Here is a 24517-nt window from a genome sequence, read left to right on the forward strand (position 1 = left end):
GTTTCATCCAGGTTTTTTTGTGGTATTCAGCTCAAAAAGTAATCAAGCCCAAAGATACAGTATATTGTATTCCACTGTCATCCTCATATAAAGTAAACAAACCCGATGGGAAATTTATTGGCTGTCAACACACTATCTAATGTATTTATTCATTTATTTGTCTGTTTTATTATTTAACTCATATCCCATAGGAGTCTGTCAAGATATAGACACTACATTTTCCTCTGGAAAGGCTTTCTCTTTTTCTGGACACAGTAGAGGAAGTGTCTAAAGATGCAGTCATGAAATTATTTATTGATTATGGTCAGAAATTTGACAGTGCGAAGGATGCAGGACTGTGATTATTTTGTCATAAAAATGGTGTTCAAGTGCACTGTTTAGCTATGTCATATCAGTAGCCGTTATACAGAGTCAGGGGTTAATGAAGGGCCATGGGAATGAAAATACACACGAGGTCGAGTTTCACTGGCTGTTTCTTTTCACTGCATGACTGTGTATAACTACAACTATTGATATTTTCAGAATAGCATATTACCATGCTGTTTTTGTTTTTTCAGTATGCAGTAATAATAATAAGTTTATTTTATATATTATTGAGTTTCTTTCTGCAAACTCATGGTCGCTTTACAATATGATAACAAGTAAACACGAAAGCCGGCAAAGAGACAATACAGTTACACTGATAATATAACATACATAACATGAAACCAATCATAAAGTTAGGGATCAGAGAAACAAGAAGCAAAAAGATATGTTTTAAGGTGGGTTTTGAAATAATGTAATGATGAGAGGCCGTGGATGTGTTGGGGAATAGAATTCCAGAGTGTGGGGGCAAAGATACAAAAGGCCCTTCCACCAAACAATGCTAGTTTGTGCCGTGGGACCAACAACAGATCGGTATCAGAGGACCTAAGTGTGCGAACTGGGGTGTAGGTATGAATGAGATCGGGTGCTTTGAATGTGATAAGAAGTATCTTGTGTTGAATACGAAAGTGAAGAGGTAGTCTGTGTAGAATAGGAGTAATGTGGGAAGATTTCTGTGAGGATCCTAGCTGCGGAGTTCTGAATATATTGGAGCTTATTTATTGTTGTGTTGGATAAGTCAGAGAAAATGGAATTATATTAGTAAAGCTGAGTAATAATGAAAGCATGAACTATAGGATCTCACCATCATTGATATTTAAAAATGGATGTTAACAAGTGATATTACCGTGAAAGAAGGCAGACTTAGCAAGTGAGGAAATGTAAGGAAGGAAGGAGAGAGAAGAATCAAAGATTATTACCAGGTTTTTAACAGTGGTAGAAGGTCGAATTAGGACTCCAGTGAAATTAACATTGTCAACACAGAAACAGGATGTAATCTGAGGAAAACCAACAAGAAGTAGATCTGTTTTATCAGTGTTGAGTTTGAGAAAAATACTGGTCATCCATGCATTTATGTCATCAATACAAAGCGATATGGAGTTAATGGAGAAAGGAGCAGTGCATTGAGAGTGGATGTAAAGTTGGGTGTCATCTGCGTAGAAATGGAATTTAAAGCTATGATTATGGATAATGTTACCTAATGGAAACATGTAGATGATGAAAAGTAAAGGTCCAAGGACAGAACCCTGGGGAACACTGTCTGTATGTGCTCGGTTTGCACATTTTTCTGTATGTTTTCTTTAGAAAATGTAAAACTCTAGTACTTCTGCTTGCATTTTTGGGCCTTTTTCCACATTTTTTTTTTTTTTTTATAGAAATAGTAGTGAGGTGTTAGAAAATTATTGGGATCACATTGTAGAAGCTCCTGCGTTTGGCTCAAACAAACCAGCTTGCTTCTTTTGACAGTGGTCCAAACAAACCCTCTGTCATCTCACATGCTCCCACTCAGAACAGCACTGGAGTTGCTGCAAAGAAATAGAGCACTTTAAAATTTACATATGACCTTTGAATATTGCGATAACCGTAGAATCCAAGTATTGCATCACTGCATGAAAGGCCTCGGGCAGACAACTCAGGTGTGAAAACAGACTGAATGGAGTCAGGGCCTTTGGAGGGTTCAGTGTTGTGGATTCTCCTATGGAAATTCATCTCCTCTTGTGAAGTTAGTTATCTTGTGATTTGTGACAGGGAATGGAAGGAGCAGATAGATATCCAAATTTTAAATTCAGAATTCTCCTCTTCATCATTCATATTTCTTTACTCTTCAACCTCTTTGTTTTCACCTAAAACTAGCCTATAAAACGTGCACTAGGTAAAGTTTTCCACTGAAAAAAACAGCAGTTTTATTTAAAATGTGGGTAAAAAATGTGGGCTGACATGTTGAGATTGCTCTGTTAGTGTGGTTCATTTGAATAAGTATGAACGCTGCCATCCAAACCCTGCTGCAAACCAAACAAACGGGCTGAGACCCCTGAAAAGGTGGGTCTCAGTCCACTTCCAACACTTGACACATTTTATAATCTTTTTGTGAGTTCTCAGCTGGTAAAAATACCATCATATGTACGCATATACATTGAGCGCATTTAGGGGCTGTTTACACGACACCGTTTTCAACTAAAAACTGAAAACTTATGCGTTTTGGAACGTTCATTTACAGACAACGGCGTTTTGGTGGCCTTAAAAAACGGGTTTCAAAGTACAAGTTTTTGAAAACGGTCTCCGTGTAAACAACAAAAACGTGAATCTGTGAAAACGATTCACAGCTAACGGTTTAGTCTATAGTGTTTCATCGCCATCTAATGGCCTACCAGCAGAATGCAGTGTTTTTAGTCGTTTTCATGGATTCGTATGAATGGGGATCGTTTTGACAATGGTGTCGTCTGTATGGAGAAAACTCAAAGGAAAAACTTCTCCATTTTAAGCATATCGTTGTCGTGTAAACATACCCTAAGACAGCATTGTTTTGGATGCTCGGTAAGTTCTGTCGCAAAATATACACCATAAAAGCAGTTTTAATTTTGTATCTTTCAGTTTAGTGTTAAAAATCACAGTGTGAATTCTAAGTGAACCAGGACAAAATGTATCATTTTCTTTTTTGATCCGGACCAAAAGAACCAAGAGAAGCGAACTTCAAGTGTGAACACAACCTTAGACACAAACTGATCACCAACTGCAGATGCCATTTTCAGATGCAATTTTTGTTGTTTAAGCTCAGGAATCAAACCTAATTTTTACACATAGGATTGTTGGATATCATAGTCAGCAAAGGATACATCTATGCAGCCTTGAAAAATCGATCAGATGAAAGTATCTCAGTAGACAAAATGTTGCTCTATCATTGGATTTGGACGTACCTTGTTGCCTTCTTACCTCTGTATGCTGTCTGCAGAGGCAGCATTTTTTTAGCTTTCGGACACAGCCAAGGGGGCAGAATTTGGCCGGGTAGCATGGTCCAGTTAGCCCCTGATGTTAAATGGTGTAACTACACCATTGTGCTGCCAAAACAGCATATTTGCATTGATGGCCTTTCAAAAATGATAGTGATTTATGACAAAGTAACTTTTGCCATCTTGACTTTTAATACCCATGACATTGAGCCTACTTTGTGAGATTGTGTTGCTCTAATTTGATTATTTTGACTGAAAGTTTGGAATATTTTTGTTCGATTTTGAAATATTCCACTCGTATGCTTGAGCGAACAGCTCTTGTGTGCAATTCAACAGAAGCCTGTCGATCAGAGGGTACAGAATATACTACCTGTGCCATTAATGAGTCAGCATTGAGACTAATGCAAGCCTTTTCTGTCTGCATGCATCTGTCAGGAAATGTTTATTTATTAAAAGCTGACTCATAGACTTTTCCAATAGTTGCATTCAAATGGCAGTAAAGGCATATTTTCAAAATGGACGGAAATAATGTGTGATTTGCTCTTCTGTGTCTGCTGAGAAGAGAAAGAGATTAATCTTGTTATCTTGTAACTATGATTAAGTATTATCTTTAAGCTTGGTTTGTGTCATTTCATTACAGAGTGACAATATATTTAATTATATGCAATATATCAATTATGGGCTAAACTTTTTCTATAGCAGTACCTAAATATATGAGTAGGAGACAAGAACGGGCTCTCTGTGATAAAGCATTAGAGTGCCACCTAATGGGCTGAGAGGAACATCACAAGCATACGGGCCCCACTTTTAAAGAAAGATTTTCACACTTAACTTTTCACAAAAGGTTTGTTCGTTTTTAAATGATAAACTCCAGTGGTTACTCTGTTATGACACAGAGAACTGACTTCATACACTAAAAATCTATGTTATTAACAATTTGTTTTTCATAGGAGGGGAAGAAGAAATTTGATAAGGAGACGGAAAAGTACTATTCCACACTGGAAAAACATCTCAACCTGTCATCCAGAAAAAAGGAATCCGCTCTCCAAGAGGTGAATCATTCCACAAATAAGTCTAGTTTTGCATTTTCCAAAGGAAATACCAGTGCTTGCAAGAAAGAATATTAGTAAGTTTAGAGTTTAGTCTTAGTTTGCTGCATTAGAAGTGTCTTACCATCATGATATCTTGCTTTCTGTCTGCTGTGCACAAGACTTACAGTAGCTATGTTTCCATACACCTATTTTTATGTACATTTTGGGATATTGCATATTAAACACTGGATGGAAATGCCAAGATGCGCATAAATTCTAAAAATGTGCATAAAAAGTAAAAAAAAAAAAAAAAAAAACTTTCCACTCTTTCCATTCAGTTACAATAAATGGGAACTAATTAATAACACAAACGTCATAGGAACTACTTTTATAACTTTTTAAAAAGTTTGAATTTCTCCTTTTGTGTTTCACAGAAGAAAGCCATATGGCTTTTAAACAACATATGAGTAAATAATGATCAAATTTCCATTTTTGGATGACTCATCCTTTTAAAAACATCAGTGCTTAAAAGCCTTAGTTCTTGTTTTTTTGTTGTTTTTTTTCTTTATTCCTCTTTCCTGCTGTTCAGAGATGTTCCTGTGCGTTTGTTTAACTTGTTGTTACACAAATTCTCACAAAGCTAAGCCAGAAATTCTCACATGTAACGATTAACCAAAGCCCAAACACGTCCAAATGAGCGTACAAGCCTGGCAGTCATCGCTTTCTGTCTGTCTCTAGGGTAACAGCGCTCTTTGTTCATTTGCAGGCTGACGCTCAGATTGATAAGGAAAGACAACTCTTTTATGACGCCTCGCTAGAATACGTCTTCAAAATCCAGGAGGTTCAAGAGAAGAAGAAATTTGAATTTGTTGAGCCGGTAAGAGCTTTGTGATACATATTATACCTCTTATATTTAGACATGAAGTTTCTGTCTCCAAACTGAAGCTCACAAATATACACAAAGCCTATGTACACAAAATGTTCCTGGAAAAAAAAATAAAAAATGCCTATCATGCAGTGTAATGTAATGAGAGTCAAGCCATCTGGTCAGTAATGGATTTGTAGCCAACAGGAAGTAGGTGGAGAGTTTGACCACTGAAGTCATAATCAAATTATGCCAGCTTACTGAAACATCAGCTGTAATTTCCTGTCCCACAATCACCCCTGAGCTATTAAAGAGATAGTTCATGCAAAAAATATCATAATTTACTCACTGTTATGTCATTCCAAACCTGTGTGACTTTCTTTATCTGTGGAACACAAGATATTTTGTTGAAGAATGTTGGAAAAAGTGTTTTGGTTATCCCCTTAAAAAAAAAAAAACACTGAGACATTCCTTAAAATATCTTCTTTTATGTTCCACAGAAGAAAGAAAGTCGTACAGGTTTGGAACGACATGAAGGTGAGAAAATTGAAAAAAAAAAAAATAATAAATTAATAATCATTTTTGAGTGAACTATCCCTTTAAGAGTTTATATAGTAACTGCAACCAAAAGTCAGAAATCTCAATATAATCTCAAACACGCAAATTTGTCCAATACCAAATGGTCTGAGATGCTATCCACGTTCATTTTTCCAATTCTTTTCTTTTGCTGGACATCAACAGTATGTTCATTTGTCTATTTTTATTTCTTCTAATTAATTTTTGGGAGGAACCTGTAAGACAAAGTTAATCGTTTCTCTTAATATAAACCAATAATTGAAAGTTTCCTGCTATTAAACATACAGGAAGTGCTCTTACTGTTCTTTTTTCAGTCCTTTTCAGTCATGTTTGTCATCTAAATCTCCACTCAGCAGATAGATCGCATAAAATACACAACAGCTGAACCTCACATATTACAACAGTGGACAGAATTCACATGACTCATTCCTGCATTAAGCATATTTATATGCATAAGTGTGAGCAGTAAAGTGAGCCAGAGAATGTGCTGTATAGATTTAGAGGGGCATCCATTGTTTATCACCTGGCATGGAAAAAACTACTGTTAATCTCCCAGAAGCACCGCAGTCTGGTCTGCTATTGAGTTTCGGGGTGTGACATCAGCATCTTTGAAGTCTTGTGCTACAGTCACTATCAGAAAGTCAAATTGTTGCAGTGGCCTTATATATGGGAGATATGGAAACTGTAATGCTCAATCGATGTATAACTCAATGCACAATGCACTTACTATAGCCACATCAGGTCTGTGCACTAACAATTCAGTAAGTGTTTTAAGTTAAGTAAATGTCTTCCTTAAGTAATTTGAGGTTGTAGGGTTGTAATCATATTTACAATAAATCATTTCCCCTTCTCTGAGGGTGCATTTACAACGCCATTTTCAACTAAAAACGGAAAACTTTTTATGTGTTTAGGCCGTTCTTTTACACAAGAATGGCGAAAACGAGTTTCAAAGTGTACGTTTTTGAAAATGATACCGTTATTGGGTATGTCTCAATCAGTTCCCTAGCTCCCAAGCTCGTGAATCAGTATATTGTGTACATGAATTCGGGCAATGGTAAGGACAGTAAAGGACGCTGGTTCACTACACATTGGGACACTGATGACTTTATTTCCGGCGACATGACAACATTTTTTGTTGACAATATCATTACTGGTATTTATGAACAACAGCAAAGCTGATATCTTTCTGATATTACTTGTAATGTTATTTAAAGTACATTATGATAAAAACTTTGCTTGTTACATATACGTGCAACATTTCAGACATAAATGAATTATAAATGTTAGCTAGATTGTGTTCGTATTACCTGTCTAACAATGTATGTTTATGCTGAAATATGATAAAATAATGGTTTCTGTTTTAAAAACATATATCACGCGTCGTTATCAGTCGTTAAGTATAGTGAGTTGGCTCATGTGACTTAAATTTTGCGCTTCAGAACTTCCGTTAAGGGAACATAGTGAGCATTGATGCACCCTTTTGCAGTGCATTGTGGGACTTTTTAGGGAGCTAACGATCCAGTGCACTGGAAGGATTCTGTGATTGAAACAGCCCTTAGAGGAACACTCCACTTTTTTTGAAAATAGGCTCATTTTCCAACTCCCCTAGAGTTAAACAGTTGAGTTTTACCGTTTTCGAATCCGTTCAGCCGATCACCGGGTCTGGCGGTACCACTTTTAGCATAGCTTAGCATAGTTCATTGAATCTGATTAGACCATTAGCATCTCGCTCAAAAATGACCAAAGAGTTTTGATATTTTTCTTATTTAAAACTTGACTCTTCTGTAGTTACATTGTGTACTAAAACCGACGGAAAATGAAAAGTTGCGATTTTCTAGGCCGATATGGCTAGGAACTATACTCTCATTCTGGCGTAATAATCAAGGAACTTTGCTGTCGTACCATGGCTGCAGCAGGCGCAATGATATTACGCAGCGTCTCTCACAAATGTCTCCATGGTTGCAAGGCACGCTCCCTGTGCAAGCAGGGGGTCACAGGCACTGCGTAATATCATTGCGCCTGCTGCAGCCATGTTACGGCAGCAAAGTTCCTTGATTATTACGCCGGAATGAGAGTATAGTTCCTAGCCATATCGGCCTAGAAAATCGCAACTTTTCATTTTCAGTTAAACACGATGTAACTACAGAAGAGTCAAGTTTTAAATAGGAAAAATATCGAAACTCTTTGGTCATTTTTGTGCGAGATGCTAACGGTCTAATCAGATTCAATGAACTATGCTAAGCTATGCTAAAAGTGGTTCCGCCAGACCCGGAGATCAGCTGAATGGATTCGAAAAAGGTAAAACTCAACTGTTTAACTCTAGGGGAGTTGGAAAATGAGCCTATTTTCAAAAAAGTGGAGTGTTCCTTTAAAATGGCCGACTCCCTGATCAGTGCCCTGACTACTATAGGGAGCTGATTGAGACGCACACATTGTCTCCATGTAAACTACAAAAATGCGAATTTGTAAAAACGGTGATGTCATGCGCATGCGTATGACATGTTCAATTTATAGGAGCATAGTGTTTCTTTACAAAGGACATCACCAACTACTGGCCTGGCCTGCACTATGCAGCGTTTTTAATCATTTTCACGGCTGGTCATGTGATTTCAACATGGCCGCCCCCATGAGGTGACCCGCTTCATGTAAAATTAAACACTTTTTATTAGGCTACTGATATGACTGCAGTCTTCATCTCATGTGAGTGTACATTGTTTTAAGTATTTTACAAAAGTACTATTCATTTCTTTCTGTGTAAAGCTTTTTAATAATAAAAATATTAAAAGAAGAAATACTATGAAGAATTTTGTGTGCAAGTCTTTTGATTAAGCAGAGAATTTAGAGAATTTTACGAACTGACACAAAATATTGTAAAATCCCTGTTTGTACTGAGAAACAGGAATAGATAGACGTGTTGTATTAAAGCCATAATATGGAAACTTGTATTTACATCTTGTTTGGGTTGCAGCTCTTGGCCTTCCTACAGGGTCTGTTCACATTCTACCACGAGGGTTATGAGCTGGCCCATGAGTTTGAGCCCTACAAACAGCAGCTACAGTTTAACCTGCAGAATGTAAGTGCACATCTCCTGTGAGTCATCCAGCTTCTCTTTCACTTTTTCCACTTAGCCTCCATTTGACCAAAATATGTTTTCACTTTTGAAAATATTTGTAAAGCGACATGGTGTTCAAAAAAAGGCTTGCACATATAAAAACCTTTTGCCCTCTGTTCTTTACACTGTAGCGTGCTCTGTGTGTCTTTGATCAATATTGGCCTGTTATAAACCACTTCCTGCTGCTCGTCAGCATCTCTGTGCCTGCGATCCATGACCTTTGACCTTTTCTTTGCATCACTGTCACAGTAAGCTCAAAGCTGATGTAGTGTCACAGAACTTCAGCTTGTTCTAAAGCACAAAAGACCTGTGCTGCAGCACTATTCCAGCACTGCGGCATATATACGCTGAATTAATACTGCTGCAAAAGCGTGAGATTTTAGCCTTAACAGTAATTCACTACCGCAGGACAAGCACCTTTAATATTGTAGGAATGTCATTGATAATTCACATTGATGTATTTGGCTGTGATGTCAGTACTCCAGAGGACAAAGAAGGATATGAAGCCATTTATTTTCCTTTCTTTCCAGCAAACTGTGACAGACAGATTTTGAATGCAATTGGTGTACACTATATATAAAGGAAAATTCATGGCTGGCTGTGCATTAAAGGGTTAGTTCACCTAAAAATGAAAATTATGTTATTTATTACTCACCCTCATGTCGTTCCACACCCTGTAAGACCTTCATTCATCTTCAGAACACAAATTAAGATGTTTTTGATAAAAGCCGATGGCTCAGTGAGGACTGCATTGCCAGCAAGATCATTTCCCTTTTAAATGCCCAGAAAGCTACTAAAGACATATTTAAAACAGTTCATGTAACTACAGTGGTTTAACCTTAATGTTATGAAGCGAAGAGAATACCTTTTTTGCGGCAAAAAAACAACAAAATAATGACTTTATTCAACAATATTTAGTGATGGGTGATTTCAAAACACTGCTTCATGAAGCTTCGAAGCTTTACGAATCTTTTGTTTCGAATCAGTGGTTCAGAGCGTGTATCAAACTGCCAAAGTCACGTGAACTATTGAAATTCGAAACACTTATGACGTAACGAAGCCTCATTTACTGAAATCACGTGATTTTCACGCTCTGAACCACTGATTCGAAACAAGATTCGTAAAGCTTCGAAGCTTCATGAAGCGGTGTTTTGAAATCACCCATCACTAGATATTGGTGAATAAAGTCGTTATTTTGTTTTTTTGGTGCACAAAAAGTATTCTCATTGCTTCATTACATTTAAGGTTGAACAACTGTAGTCACCTGAACTGTTTTAATATATTTTTATATATTTTATATTTTTAGTAGCTTTCTGGGCATTGAAAAGGAAATGATCGCGCTGGCAATGCAGGCCTCACTGAGCCATCGGATTTTATCAAAAATATCTTAATTTGTGTTCCGAAGATGAACGAAGGTCTTATAGGTGTGGAACAACATGAGGGTGAGTAATTAATGACTGAATTTTCATTTTTGGGTGAACTAATCCTTTAAGTAAGAAGTAAAGTAAATCTAGCTGGTTCTTATCGAAAAATAAACTTGGACAGGTTGATCAGGACAGGTCTTGTATCAGGGTTTATTTTGCGATAATAACTGGCTGAATGTATATAATCTAGCATATTACACGCTACTTGCCACATAAGTAAACAATTGGACACAAAATATAGATTTTTATTTGTAAAGGCCAATTCACACTGCATCGACAGACGCAGACCAATGACAAGTCACCAGATTGTCAGATTGTCGACAGTTACACTGATCCGACAAAACCCAACTAAGTGTCTGTTGCCATCTGTTGGCGCGGTGTGAATTGACCTTAAAGGTTCCGCAAAGAAAAACAGTTCGCAACAAGCAGGTTTGAGCCAAAACAAAGTTCAAAGGAGACTGGGAAAATGTACATTCATGCATCTTTTACATTACTTTTCACAAAATTAATAATTATGCAAGTATGAAATATTGATTTGAGTTTAAAATGTTTAAAAATCTATTAGAGTGTACGAAACAATCGTTGTGGCAACAAAGAAAACTCTAGTATTACAGTACTATAAAAACTGAAGCTTACCACCACAGTACTTTTGTAAAAGTCTTCTGATTATAGCTCTGTTTCATATATTAATGAGCTGCCTAGCTAGGCAATATTTTTAGGTTTCAGTGTGAAGACTATTTCACATGATAGGCAGTATAACTATGCTCCCAAAATTTTGGCCAAAATCTAAGGCAGCATTTGAAGATAATGGAATCCTATAATGCATACTGACGAGTGACTAAGATGGTCCAGTCAGGAGAAATGGCACCTATAAATATGAGAAGCATTGTTAAAAAATCCATTTCAAATTAGACTGTGTCACCCAGAATTTGTAAGGTTTGTATTTTCTGTGCTTGGAGTATTGCATCGTTAGTATAGCACCAACAACCTACTAACATCCAATACTATTAAGCACAATAGTAACTGCAGATGTTTCAGCAGTCTTTCTTCCACAATCTTTCCCATTCATTTTCCCCATGAGGATTTTTTTTTTTTTAAATCTTCGGTAATGAGTTAAGAGCTATATACTAAACCAACCAGATCTGAGATCAATTGCAACATTACAAACTTCGATTTGAAGCAAAAAAGTGTTCGAAAAGAATTAAATCAGTTTCTCTACGGAGAGCATGAATGGGATTTTTACCTCCAGAACCTGACTGTTGCTCTATATCAGGGGTGGTGAACTCCGGTCCTGGAGAGCCTCAGTCCTGCAGAGTTTAGCTCCAACCCTGGTAAAAACTCGCCTGCCTATAGCTTTCTAGCAACCGTTCAGACCTTTTGATTAGGGTTGGAGCTGAAATCTGGAGCTGATTACAATATAGAGCAGGGATGGCTAATGTCAGTCCTGGAGAGCCACAGTCCTGCAATGATTAGGCTGTACTCACACTAGGCGCTCTGAACCGTGCCCGAGCGTGTTTGACCCTCAAAGCCCGGTTCGTTTGACAAGTATGAGCGCTCTGTTCCGTGCCCTGGTGTGGTTCGTTTAGCCGTCCCTGGCCCACTTGGAAGAGGTGGGCCAGAGCGCGGTTCGGTTGGGCTCGAGCGCGGTTCGCATGCAGTGTGAGCACTAACCGTACCTGAGCACGGAACAGCTACTACTTTTGTGTGCCCTACTGTCATCATTACGACGCAATCGCGCTCCGTCTCGGTTCAAGGCAACCGTGCCTAGTGTGAGTACACCCTTAGAGAGTTGTCATGCTTTTCACTTCATACTGTTCCAAATATAGACAACATGGTGAGGCCCAGATCCGGCCCACATCTGGTACATGTGGATTACACGCGGATCAGATGTGGGCCAGATCTGGGCCGACACTATGTTGTTGTCAGGGTTAATAATACATTATGCATTATTCACATTAAGTATGAACATGTATATAGTAGTTCTTAGTAGTCCTCTGGGAGGTATGAAACATAGTAGTTATTGATTAGCTAATAGTGAACTACCTCATTCAGCTGAGCACTATTACTTACGAATTCATTAATCAGAGTTTATTGTTAGTTAACAGTAGTACTAGAGTGTTAATATTGCGTTAGTCATTTGTTCCTGTGTAGTTATTCATTAATGATTAATTCATTAATAAGTTATTCTTTAATGACTGAACAGTATTCTAAAGTGTTACCAGAAAGTCTTTATTAATCAGTAAAATGCCTCTGTAATTATAATTTGTGTGAAAAGGAATAAAAATTTGTTAGTGTCTTACCACCACTAGTGTTCATTACAGCTGGAAACTGCATTGAATTGTATGTATGTATAGGTGCGTATTTGGAGTTTTGCAAAAATGTATGTAGAGGCCAATGAGCCTAGATTGCATGTGATGCTCGTGAGCATTAGAGTGTTACAAATCAGTCACATACAGTATGTGGTATCATTTCTGTCACAATCTTTTGTGCATGTTTATATACTGTAGATGTTTTATTACTTATTTCAGTGCCATATCTGGTTTTAAATATATAATCATCTGTCAGATCAATTATGAAAGGCTATTTTAAAATGGCAGTTGCATTGCTGAGATATGGCTCCCATAATCTGTTTACATATGTGTGTTTTCTTGTTGGATGAAGACAAGAAACAACTTTTTGAGCACCAAGCAGGAAGTAGAAATGCTGATGAAGAGAGTTCGATCTGCAGATCAAGACCAGAAGCCCCCGGGCCAGTGGACTATGGAGGGATACCTCTATGTCCAGGAGAAACGTGAGTGTCATATGGACAGTCTTCAATCTTTCAGGCAAGAGCAGTGACCAAACAGAAGGACAGACAGCCTGTAGCCTTCCATGCCAGACACTTTTTCAAAACATGGTGATAACAAGTCTAGAATTTGGTTATCATGTGTTGTCATATTTATGTTTCCTAAGTGACCTCACTCTAGTCTTATCCTGTTTTTTCCTGTTCCTTCACACTGCAGAGGAAATACCAAAATAAAATTGCTTTTTACATGTAAACATATTACTTTTGTTATCATCAAATAATTTCAGATTCAACAGAGAATGACCTGCTCTAGGAAAGAAAAACATTGCCATCTTATGGACTGATACATAATACACAGTGAAGACTTTAGTGAAGTTATATACAAAATATATTGCTATGCTAATATAAAATATATAGCTTTTTTACATTTTAAAATCAAAATATGTATCATCCAAAATATGTTAAATAATTTCAGTGAAAAATGCAAAATATCAGGTAAAATACTAATTATAAATACATATTTAGTACATAGATTTTATCTTCAATTTTTAACATAAAATAAATGTTCTATTCTAAACAAAAATAAGTAAAAGTTTAAATAAAGCTACTTAACCCTTATAAAGAAGGAGTTGTAGAGTCCACACATGTTGCATTTATATCTAACATATCTAACTTAAGTTGTTGGAAATATATTTCATTGCTCGTGCTTTTTTATATTTGGGGGAACATCATTTTGTTCTATTTACAACATACATCATATTTAAAAACTATTATGTTGATTTTTGAGAGCTGCAAATGAACACTGTTTTCCCAAATACCTCAAAGCAAATATATCACATTTGCACTTTTCATGTGTGTGTTGCAGGGCCTTTGGGCTGCACATGGACACGGCATTATTGTACATATGAGAAAGATAGCAAGACCTTCAGCATGTGCAACACAGAGGCGAAGCCCACGGCTAAACAGGTACAAAGATGCTCATGTGGGAACAGAGGTGCTGTTTGCATCAGATCATCACTGTCTGTCTCTCTCTTTTCTCAGAATGGTGTCATGTCAAATCCCCCAGAGAAGTTCAGACTGAAGTCCTGTATTAGGAGGAAGACTGACTCGATTGATAAACGCTTCTGTTTTGATGTCGAGGTGGTTGAAAGGTGGGTCTCTGCACTGACAGCACAGTACAGACGTTTTAAAATTTTTAAATATTTCATCCAAAAATGAACATTTTGTCATCATTTATTCATGCCATTCTTCCATGGATCAAAAGAAGAAGAAGAAAAAAAGATTTATGGAAATTGTATTTTTATTATATTTGTGATATGGCCAGGGGGGAAATATGTTGCCAAAATAAAAAAGTCCTTATTGGTGAGCACTGACCAATCTAACAAGTCTTCAGAAGAGCTTGATTGATTGATTGATTGATTGATTGATTGATTGTGTGAAAAACAGCATGATCATTCTTCATAATACAACCTTTTGTCGTAAGAAAGTCATACAGGCTTGGAACTACTTGAGAGAGAGTAAATGATGACCGAATTTTAATTTTTGGGTGAATTTCTGTTCTTTAACATTTGCTATAGCTTCTGTTTTTCTGTGTGCTCAAATATGAAAGTTCCCTCCTTGTTTTAAGAGTGGCCTGCATTTCTGTTTTCTGCTGCTACTTAAGCCTTTTTCACACTAACTGTGTAATCTGTCTTCTATATAATCTGACTGTATAATCTTTTTTACCTGCATCTGCCTTCTTGGCACAGTCTTACGATATTAGGTGGCAAATATGTATGTATTTATGTGTATGTAAGCATTTATTACACTGTGCGCACACAGTAGAACATGCATGTTCTTCTAACACTCGGCCAGACCTGTATGTTGGTAAGTAACTGCAAATGTAACTACCTGTCTGTTCATGTACTTTGCCACCTATAGTGTAAGGTTGCACTGTTGTTTTCTGACAGTTTACCTTGTATGTGTCCATTTCCCTTGTCCCTTCTCTGTGTTTATTTCAATCTAGAAATACCATCTATCGTGGATCTCTTTTCAGACCACTGCAATTTTTCTGTAAAGCCCGGTATGTGACCAGCCCTGTGCCCTACAGCGCAAAAGCATGTTGTAGCGCATGTGTGCTGCTTGTGATCTCATGCATTCGCAATCCCACGCTGATCAAAGCTCATTTCTCACCCCAGAGGTTTTAAAGGATTGCATGTTGAAAATCCAGCACATTTTCTGCACCCATAATTGGTGGGGTAACAGTTTGATTTGATTTAACTGGCTGAGTGATTGTACCAACTCATTTTTTAACTGGAAATCAAAAACTATCACTTGACATCAAGGAGCAAAAGCATCACAACTTCAAATCAACATTATCTATACACCAGGCTGATAAACTGTTAAACTAGGCAAAATGTATTTCCAATAAGTGTTTTATTTTGATTGTTTTTATTTAAAAATTAATTATTTGAATTTTACATCTTATGATTTGATTTATTAATTGATTAGCTTTTCATCAACTCATGAACTCCCTTCATTCCCTCACAAACCCTTCTATAGTGACAAGTTCTGGGAAGAATCCAAAAAAAGAAATGTTGAGAATACCAAAACAGCAGTTTACAGCAGTTTACTTAAAATTACATCTCAAAATGTTCTGTTTCTGGAAAAGTTGGTGAAAGACGCTTCATTATAGGCAGATTCGTTTGGATGAGCCACATTCAAAGTCACTGTAAATGATCTGATATGCATACACTTCTTGATATACACAAATCTCCTCCTCATACCATCACCTTAAAACTGCACTGCAGCGTGCTTGCTCTAACAAGCAGGATGGTAATAGTCAAAGCATAACTGAGTGTATAGCTCATTCATCCATGCACAGATATTAGTGACAGCTGTTGCACAGGCATGGCTGTATATGCAGCGAGGAACCCATTAATAGCTATGAGCTCGCTCTAACGTTCACCTTACAGTTGCCATTATTGCAAATGCTGTCAAATCATGTGTGAGGAAGATCCATGGGTGATATTTATGGGTGAATTAATTGGTTCTTTGATTCTAATTGATGTGAAACCCAGAGTGCAGATATAGAATACGGTTAAATTGATGTTTATGTAAATGAAATAGTACTTTCATGCATATTTTTTCCCAAGAGTGTGTAGTGTTGCTGGAAAATTGAAATGTTTTAAGACCATCACACAACACGCTTTTTGATTTTATTCCAGACATTTAAGGGAATAGATTACCCACAAAAGCATCATGTATTCACCATCATGTCATTTCAAACCCCTGTGACTTTCTGTTTCTTTACTTTCCATGAAATACAAAATGAGATGTTTTGAAGAACATTCATGCTGCTCTTTTCCATACAACAACAGCATATAGTCATCAGGAGCTCTAAAAATGAGAAAAATTCTACAATGTGAATTATATGATATGCTTCTTAAAGGGATAGTTCACCCAAAAATGAAAATTTGTTGTTAATTTACTCACCCTCAGGCCATCCAAGATGCGTTTACATGTTTTGAGATTCAAAAAAACATATGCAGACAAAACAAAATTAATACTCGCGGCTGCTGGCGATACATTGAGAAAAGCCACCTACATCTTGGATGGCCTGAGGATAAGTAACTTAACAGCAAATTTTCATTTTTGGGTGAACTATTCCTTTAAGTAATATGATAGTTTAGTGTAAAATTGAAGCTGTTATTTACTGAAAATCTTTTCACTGAAAATTATGCCCCTTTTCACAAGATGTAATATAGGTCTCTGGTGTCCCCAGAATGTGTCTGTGAAGTTTCAGCTAAAAATACCCAACAGATCGTTTATTATAGCTTGTCAAATTTGCCCCTGTTTGGGTGTGAGCAAAAACATGCCGTTTTTGCGTGTGTCCCTTTAAATGCTCCCTGCCCGCTTTCCAGAAGAGGGCGGAGCTTTAACAGCTCGCACTTCGGTTGCTCAACAACAAAGCTGGAGAATCTCACGCAGTCAAAATGACGATTGTCAGTAAAGGTGTTCAATAAATGTACATACGTTTTTTAAAAAAAAATGAAAATATAGAAAACTTTGCAGAATTTACGATATTGATGACCGTTAAAATGCGTCATCACATCAAACAAACTTTGTTTTGGCTTGATTTTGTTCGAAATTACGTCATATCAGTTCGTTCTACGATTTCGTTTGAAGTATATCGGGGCCTTTGGAATGCAACTGGATATTTCTGAATGGTTAGTGGATAAATTTATGCAGTTGCTGTGGAGTTGATTCAACTCATCGACTAGCATGTGCCGTCATGTTAATCTTTTGTGCAAAACCCGTATGGATGCCCACTATACATAGCGGACTTTTGCCAAACAGAGCCATACGCACCAGGCCAAATTTTATGATTGCTATCAAATGCTGTGAATGGTCTAAGTTAATATTTTTTCTAAAATATCGCTCGGACAGAAACGCACCTTTTTTAGCAATCGAGCTTGCCGGGTCAACTTGCAGGCTATCCAAGCTAACAAGACTCTGTTCTGTGCTCATCTGTGCAGCCAACCACAGAACAGTTAGCATGCTTTGCTCGAGCTTTTACCATGGCCTTAGAACTGGTACACCGTTTTCGCTTGCGAAATCAAAATGGCGGAGCCATGGGTGAAAAGGTGCAGATTAAGGGGCGGTAATATTATAATTACAAGGGGAGCGAAATCTGATCGGCTTGTTTTTTCACATGCTTGCAGAGAAAGGCTTGCCAAAACAAAGTTACTAGATGCACCAGGGACCCAATTATAGCACTTAAACACGGAAAAAGTCAGATTTTCATGATAAGATTTCTTTCTTGTTCATTGTATGGAAAAGAGCAGTTTGAACATTCTGCTAAATTTTTCCTTTTGTGTTCCATGTAAAAAAATCATACAGGAAGGCTGAATTACTAATTTAGTAACCCAAAACTGTTTGGTTACCACCAGCATTATTCAAAATATCTTCTTTTATGTTCCACACAGAAAAGAAAGTCATACAGGTTTGAAGCGACATCAGGGTGAATATGACGTTGCAACATTTAGTTTGTCTAAATGTTTTCATTTAGCTACATGCTTCAGTTTCTTTAAGCATTTACGAGCAAAGGCTCTATACAGGAACTATTGTAGGTGAGCGGGATATTTCAAGAGCATGTCAGACTTTAAAGTGCTGTGTTGTCTTCAGGCATGGCATTATCACGCTACAAGCACTGTCGGAGTCCAACAGGAGACTCTGGCTGGAAGCTATGGATGGCAAAGAGCCGGTGAGTGCTGGAGAAACTTTCTCCCCTGATTTTATATAATTTTGACTTAGTTGTTATAATTGCTTCTGTATTGATTCAAGCTTCAGAAGATCCTCAAGTTCAGGTATTTTCTTCAAAACATATAAAAATGTATTATCTGCAATTTAATTGCTCAACAAGTAATTCATAATGAAATCAATACAATAAATAGAATTTTTCACTCTTTTAGATCTACAATCTTCCTGCTATTCTGAGCAAGAAAGAGGAGAGTAAGTATTTAAGTCTCTAAGCAGTGTATTGATATTTACCATGTAAAGGCTTTATTTGTTTTTACACATTTCATTACATATACATTGTATATTATGTTTTGCCTGTTTTTTTGTTTTTTGTTTTTTTGCTGTGAGCTGATTGAAAAAAAAAAAACTTTGCTTTTTTCATTGAGCTTAATGTTTGAGTCTGACCTCATGCTCTCATCAGATTAACTGTGTTTAACAAACACTTATTCAGATAATGTGTTCTGTTTCCCTTCACTACACCCTTTGTGTGTCTGCTCTCTCATTTCCTTTTACAAGGTCGATAGCATTACATTGAGTACAACCGGAGTAAGCCATATCCCCCTGAGTGTGACTTAAGCTAAATCCATCTATTGAACATGTTGTTTCTTTTCACCTGTCTTTTGTAGCGTATTTAAACGAGGCTGGCTTTAATTTTGTGAGGAAGTGTATACAGCTGGTGGAGATGAGAGGTGAGTTTTGTTTACTGGAGTACTGATTTCCTCTTACCTTATATATAGGATATTAATTGTGGATAAAGCGTTTTCTAATAATAATAATAATAACAACAATAATAATATTCCAAATCAATAGTATAAAGTATTTTTATATATATATATATATATATATATATATATATATAAAATAGTAGTTGTAATATTAACCTAAAACACACACATAGTAGGAAAAAAAATACTATGGTAGTCAATGGGGGGTAGGATCTGCTTGGTTACATTCTTCCAAATATCTTCCTTTGTGTTCAGCAGGACAAAGAAATGTGTACAGGTTTGGAACAACTTGGTGGGGGGAGTAAATGATGACAGAATTTTCATTTTTGGGTGAACTATCCCTTTAAGATGCTTTTAAAAGTGTAAAAGTCTTGTCTTACTTCAGTTGGTAAAAGGTTTTTATGTGTTGTGACAGGTAATATTAACTTCCCTTGATTGTTTATGGTTTGAGTATACCAACATTCTGTATAAAAATACCTCAGCATGATTTGGAAGATTTTGACAGACAGAAATGTACCTTAACTGACATTAGATTAATTAAATGATGTCATTTAGTTGCCCTCTCTGGGAATTTAGAGAGCAAGTGTTCATGTGTGTTGTTTATATATTTATGCATGTTCTGTGTGTGTATATTCTTCTCTCAGCAGGGCTCAACACTATGGGTTTGTACAGAGTCGGTGGAATAAACTCAAAAGTGCAGAAGCTCATGATCACAGTCTTCTGTAAGTCACTTCACTCTACACAACTAATGCCAACTCGAGATCTAGACACAGAAATGTGTGATTCAGACCAGGGTAACAAAAATCCATTGATCTGAAGCAGTCCTATCTTGCAAAAACATTGTCAAATTAATTTATTTCAGAGTTTAACTTCACATCTGGTGACTATTAATTTTGTTTTGAAAGATGTCAACAAATGCCTGGAATCAGTATGTCTGTAAACCCTAAATCAAGTATAAAACCTTCACAGGCCAACTTTAAATGTTACCATGAAACCAAAATTGACCATTCTTATTTTATTTATGGGATACTGCGTTGTTAATTATAAATGATTTATCCATGCACATTTTAATATTCATGTGCCCTCAGAATCATTTCATGAAAATATTGTCACAATGCAAAAATCTCAATGGTCCTAAAAATCACCTAAATTTTCTTGCAACATTAGTTTCTTTTATTTGTTTTGGTGTAAAATATGAAATTCAGCCAAACTACTTATATTTTGGATGAGCCATTTCCATGCGTCATAAATATTTAAAGTTTAATATCACTCCAGCATTTGCACACAATGTTGTACATGTGCCTTTGTTTCTCTTACAGCACCCAAAGCAGCATCAGATATGGATCTGGACCCAGACACATGGGACAACAAGACTATCACCAGCGGCCTCAAGAATTACCTCAGGTTAGTGTGTTCAGGCTGACATCACGGCTTCTAATGGAGTTTTAAAATGGTAGTGGAAACCGTACATTCAGGGAATTGCCCTGAAATAATGTTTACCTTTGAAAATAACCAAAAGCATTTCTGAGAGGAGATAACAAGATGTCATTCTTGTGTCTGTCCACTAGGTGTCTGTCTGAGCCGCTCATGACATACAAGCTCCACTCTGACTTCCTCATGGCTGTCAGTAAGTTAAAAAGCTATTGAATTACACGTTAAACATTTGATTCGATTTTTAACACACTCTTTTAGAAAACGGTTCAGATTTGTGTTGAGTTTGTGCTTTTGGTGTGTTGATGTGTTTGGTCTGTTTTCTTTCAGAATCTGATGATCAGAACTACAGAGTGTGTGCAGTTCATGCGCTGGTGCATAAACTACCTGACAAAAACAAAGAAATGCTGGAGATATTAATCAAACATCTACTCAAGTATATAATTTAGATTACATTTTTACTGTTGAAATGAAAACTTTCCTCAAAAATGAAAACTTTTATCTCTCTAAACTCACTTTCTTCCTAGTCTCTCTTCTTAGTAATACTTTTGTAGATTTATTTAGAACAAAATGTTATATAAAATGGTTGTTCAGCAGTGTACAGTATGTTGTTCATGGGTGCTGGTGTCTTAAAGGTGCAGTAAGCAATTTCTGAGAAACGCTGTTGAAAATTTAAATCAGTACCCATACACACAATTTTGTGAATATTTGCTGGATGTCTTCTATGGAAGCTTGTTTCCGCCACCGAATAAAAAATTAAAAAGGTAAGTGCGACTTTTTATCGCACAATTCTGACTTTTTTTTTTCTCAGAATTGCGTAAAATAAAGTTGCAATTGCGTCTTTTTTTCCTCTGAATTGGACTTTATAACAAGCAATTGCGAGTTTACATCTCACAATTCTGAGGAAAAAAGTCAGAATTGCAATTCTGACATAACTGATATGAGGAAAAAAGTCAGAATTCTGAGATAAAAAGTCGCAATTAACCCTTCGCCAGGAGTTTGATTGACAGGCAGTCTAACCAATCATAACACCGAATCTGCCATTTTGTCTGACACAGCAGTCAGGGGAGTTAGCAGATTAACGTAGGTGGACTTGAACTTGAAAAATAGTGTGTACTGACGTCTTTCCGTGATTGAAACAACATTCCTTATGATGTTCATTCCTGTTTATTTGATGCTATAAATGAACTAGTAGGAAGAGATGATCAGTTCACGAGCCGCTTGAACTGAGGCGATCTGTCACGACACATTAAAAAGCCACAAAACGGTATTTATTGTTTAAACTTCTTTAAAAATGACAAAATTTTAATTTTAATTTGTTTCATATCAAAAGTAACCTGCTCTGTCTTGCCTGTTGACGCATTGTCAGTGTCCTCTTTGCTCCATGATGTATTTTTCACTGCGTGAGAACATGATCTGTGGCATGGCTTGTCGGACATAGCAACAGTAACTAAAGGGGGCGGGTCTTTGTGAACTTTTTATTCCGTGGCTGAAATAAGCTTCCATACTTTTTCGGTGTGTGTGCAGAAAAAAAAAATACTGTGTTTGTACATAGTCCTGGCTGTGTAAATAGGAGAAAAATCAAAGTGGATAGGACCAATCAGACCAAGCATCACAACACTCTTGTAGCCAATCAGCAATAGGGGGCGTATATCCTCTCATGATGGGGGAGGAGAGAGAGTGAGCAAATTAAACATTTGTAGAAAGACTGTTAGTAAAAGACTGTTTGTCAAAGAAAGGTTACGATCAGGCAAAAGCTAGAACCCACATTAATATTGGAAAAGCTTTTCAGTGCTGGAGAGACGTTAGAGAGCGGGAATGCCTAAAAATGGACACAGAGGTTGCTTTGTTTCTGCTTGATACGTGAGTAACTTTTTCGCAAGATATGCGATTTCAAATATCAGCAGTGTTTCTCAGAAATCACTTAGTGCACCTTTAACTACTTTAACCAACAAAGCTTTCTTGTCAGTGACCTTCACCATTTGAGATTTAGTGTTAGAAAGCATGTCCACTAGGTAGCACTAACAAGCATAGCCCAGTCTGGTCCAGAAAGTATATGTTTTTGTCGGTGTAAGTAGATTTTGTGGGATAATTATTATTTGAAATTTGATATTGGTTAAAGGATTTGACTGACATGTGTCCCTGCAGTGTGTCCACTCACAGTGAGAGTAACATGATGACGGTGTCCAATCTGGGAGTGATCTTCGGCCCTACGCTCATGCGCTCACAAGAGGAAACCGTTGCCGCCATGATGAATATCAAATTTCAAAACGTTGTGGTAGAAATTCTCATTGAAAATTTTGAAAAGGTAAGTAAATTCAAAGGTAATTCGCAACAATCTCCTGTAAAAAATTATGCATTCATATCTATATATAACTGTGTAAACTACCGTTCAAAAGTAAGGGAAGAGCAATAAGATGTAAAAAAAAAAAAAAAAAAAAAGTTTATTTTGCTCACCAAGGCTGTGTTTATTTGATCATAATACAGTAAAAACAGTAATATTGTGAAATATTATAAATTTGTAATAATATTTCACAATATTACAGTTTTTACTGTTTTCTATTTGAATATATTTTAAAATGTAATTTTTTTAAATGTAATGGCAACTTTCGACATCATTATTCCAGTCTTTAGTGTCACATGATCCTTCAGAAATCATTCTAATATGCTGATTTGCTGCTCAAGAAACATTTCCTATTGTTATCATTATTTTCAGGAGTCTTTGACGAATAGAAAGATTAAACAGGATAGAAATGTTGTTTTTACATGTTTTTACATTTGGCACATTTGATCAATGTAATAAATTCTTGATGAATTAAAAATATTATCTAAATATTCACATTATCTTTATTAACGGTAGAATGTGTATGTATGTTTATATGCTTTTTGGAGCTTGCATCCCACATCAAACAGAAACACTTTTCTCATTGGCTATCATCTTTCATATTTATTTGGGTGTGTCTTCACAGATATTTCATCAAGCGCCGGACCCTAATGTTCCCCTGCCGCAGCCTCAGTCTCGGCCAGGGGTCTCGCAGGAGCAGAGCCATCTGCCTCTCATCTGGACCGCGCAAACCCAAGAGCCTCTACACACCCCCAATGTGCCTGGCCGACGCGGACAGTGAGTCTCACACTACCAGTAATCCTCACATTCTCTGTTGACAGTACATTCACTCTGTACTGTGTTTCATTATTACATAAGGAATTAATTTAATATTTTGATGCCATTTAACACCATTACTTACTTTAGTGGTGTTTGCTAAGGCTCGATAAAACAGGTAGGAAAAAAATCCCATATACTTTCATTAATGGAGGGACTAAGTCCTATAGTGACCAGAATAGAGACATTTATTTTACTTTGGTCAGTAAGTAATCACCTAGCAATGCCGTAGAATAGGGTGACCAGTCCCAGTTTCTGATGTCTTGTCCCCAACTAGAGCTGTCCACGGAAATATCTGTATTATACCAATATATCCTGCTGGTTAACCTGCTTGTTAAATTAAAGTAATACTGTTTGTATGTACTATATAACAGGGCCTGAACAGGGTGTGAGATTTGCACACAATTTAAAACGTTCCAGAAAGATCCAACACCACAACGCAGTAATTTATACACACACATCAAAACACATGGGTGATATGTATGAAAAATAAAAAAGTAATAATCAACTAAACAATTACATTTGGAAAAATTGACTTACTTTGTTCTCTATAATGCAAAATAATATGCCCAATTAAACAAAAAATATAATTTGAAAAGTTGTAATTACTGGAAACCGTATATTTACAGGTTGTACAATATTAGTTATTTCAATTAGAAAATGTTCGAATTATTTGTTAAATTCAGTTTTGTTTATCATATTTTTCTCTTTTTTGTCATTTCATATTTCAATATTTGTAAAGACATAAATTTGTTATAATATATTTCTAATATATCTGTTTGCTATACTATTTATTGTTTTTCATAGCGTAATTTTT

The 24517-nt window shown here is 36.5% G+C and overlaps 1 protein-coding gene across 1 annotated transcript in view; it reads left to right on the forward strand.

The window, feature by feature from the left end:
• Positions 1-24517, forward strand: part of LOC127500074 (rho GTPase-activating protein 42) — a 130942-nt gene that overhangs the window by 95120 nt on the left and 11305 nt on the right. Inside the window, 16 exon segments of the mRNA XM_051870963.1 lie at positions 4262-4363; positions 5109-5219; positions 8752-8856; positions 12981-13110; positions 13970-14070; positions 14146-14255; positions 18271-18349; positions 18558-18597; positions 19011-19073; positions 19757-19831; positions 20429-20513; positions 20678-20736; positions 20871-20976; positions 22689-22848; positions 23510-23565; positions 23567-23661. Coding sequence (XP_051726923.1) covers positions 4262-4363; positions 5109-5219; positions 8752-8856; positions 12981-13110; positions 13970-14070; positions 14146-14255; positions 18271-18349; positions 18558-18597; positions 19011-19073; positions 19757-19831; positions 20429-20513; positions 20678-20736; positions 20871-20976; positions 22689-22848; positions 23510-23565; positions 23567-23661 — 1477 coding nt within the window.

This window comes from Ctenopharyngodon idella, chromosome 18 (assembly GCF_019924925.1).
Source record: "Ctenopharyngodon idella isolate HZGC_01 chromosome 18, HZGC01, whole genome shotgun sequence".
NCBI lineage: Eukaryota > Metazoa > Chordata > Actinopteri > Cypriniformes > Xenocyprididae > Ctenopharyngodon > Ctenopharyngodon idella.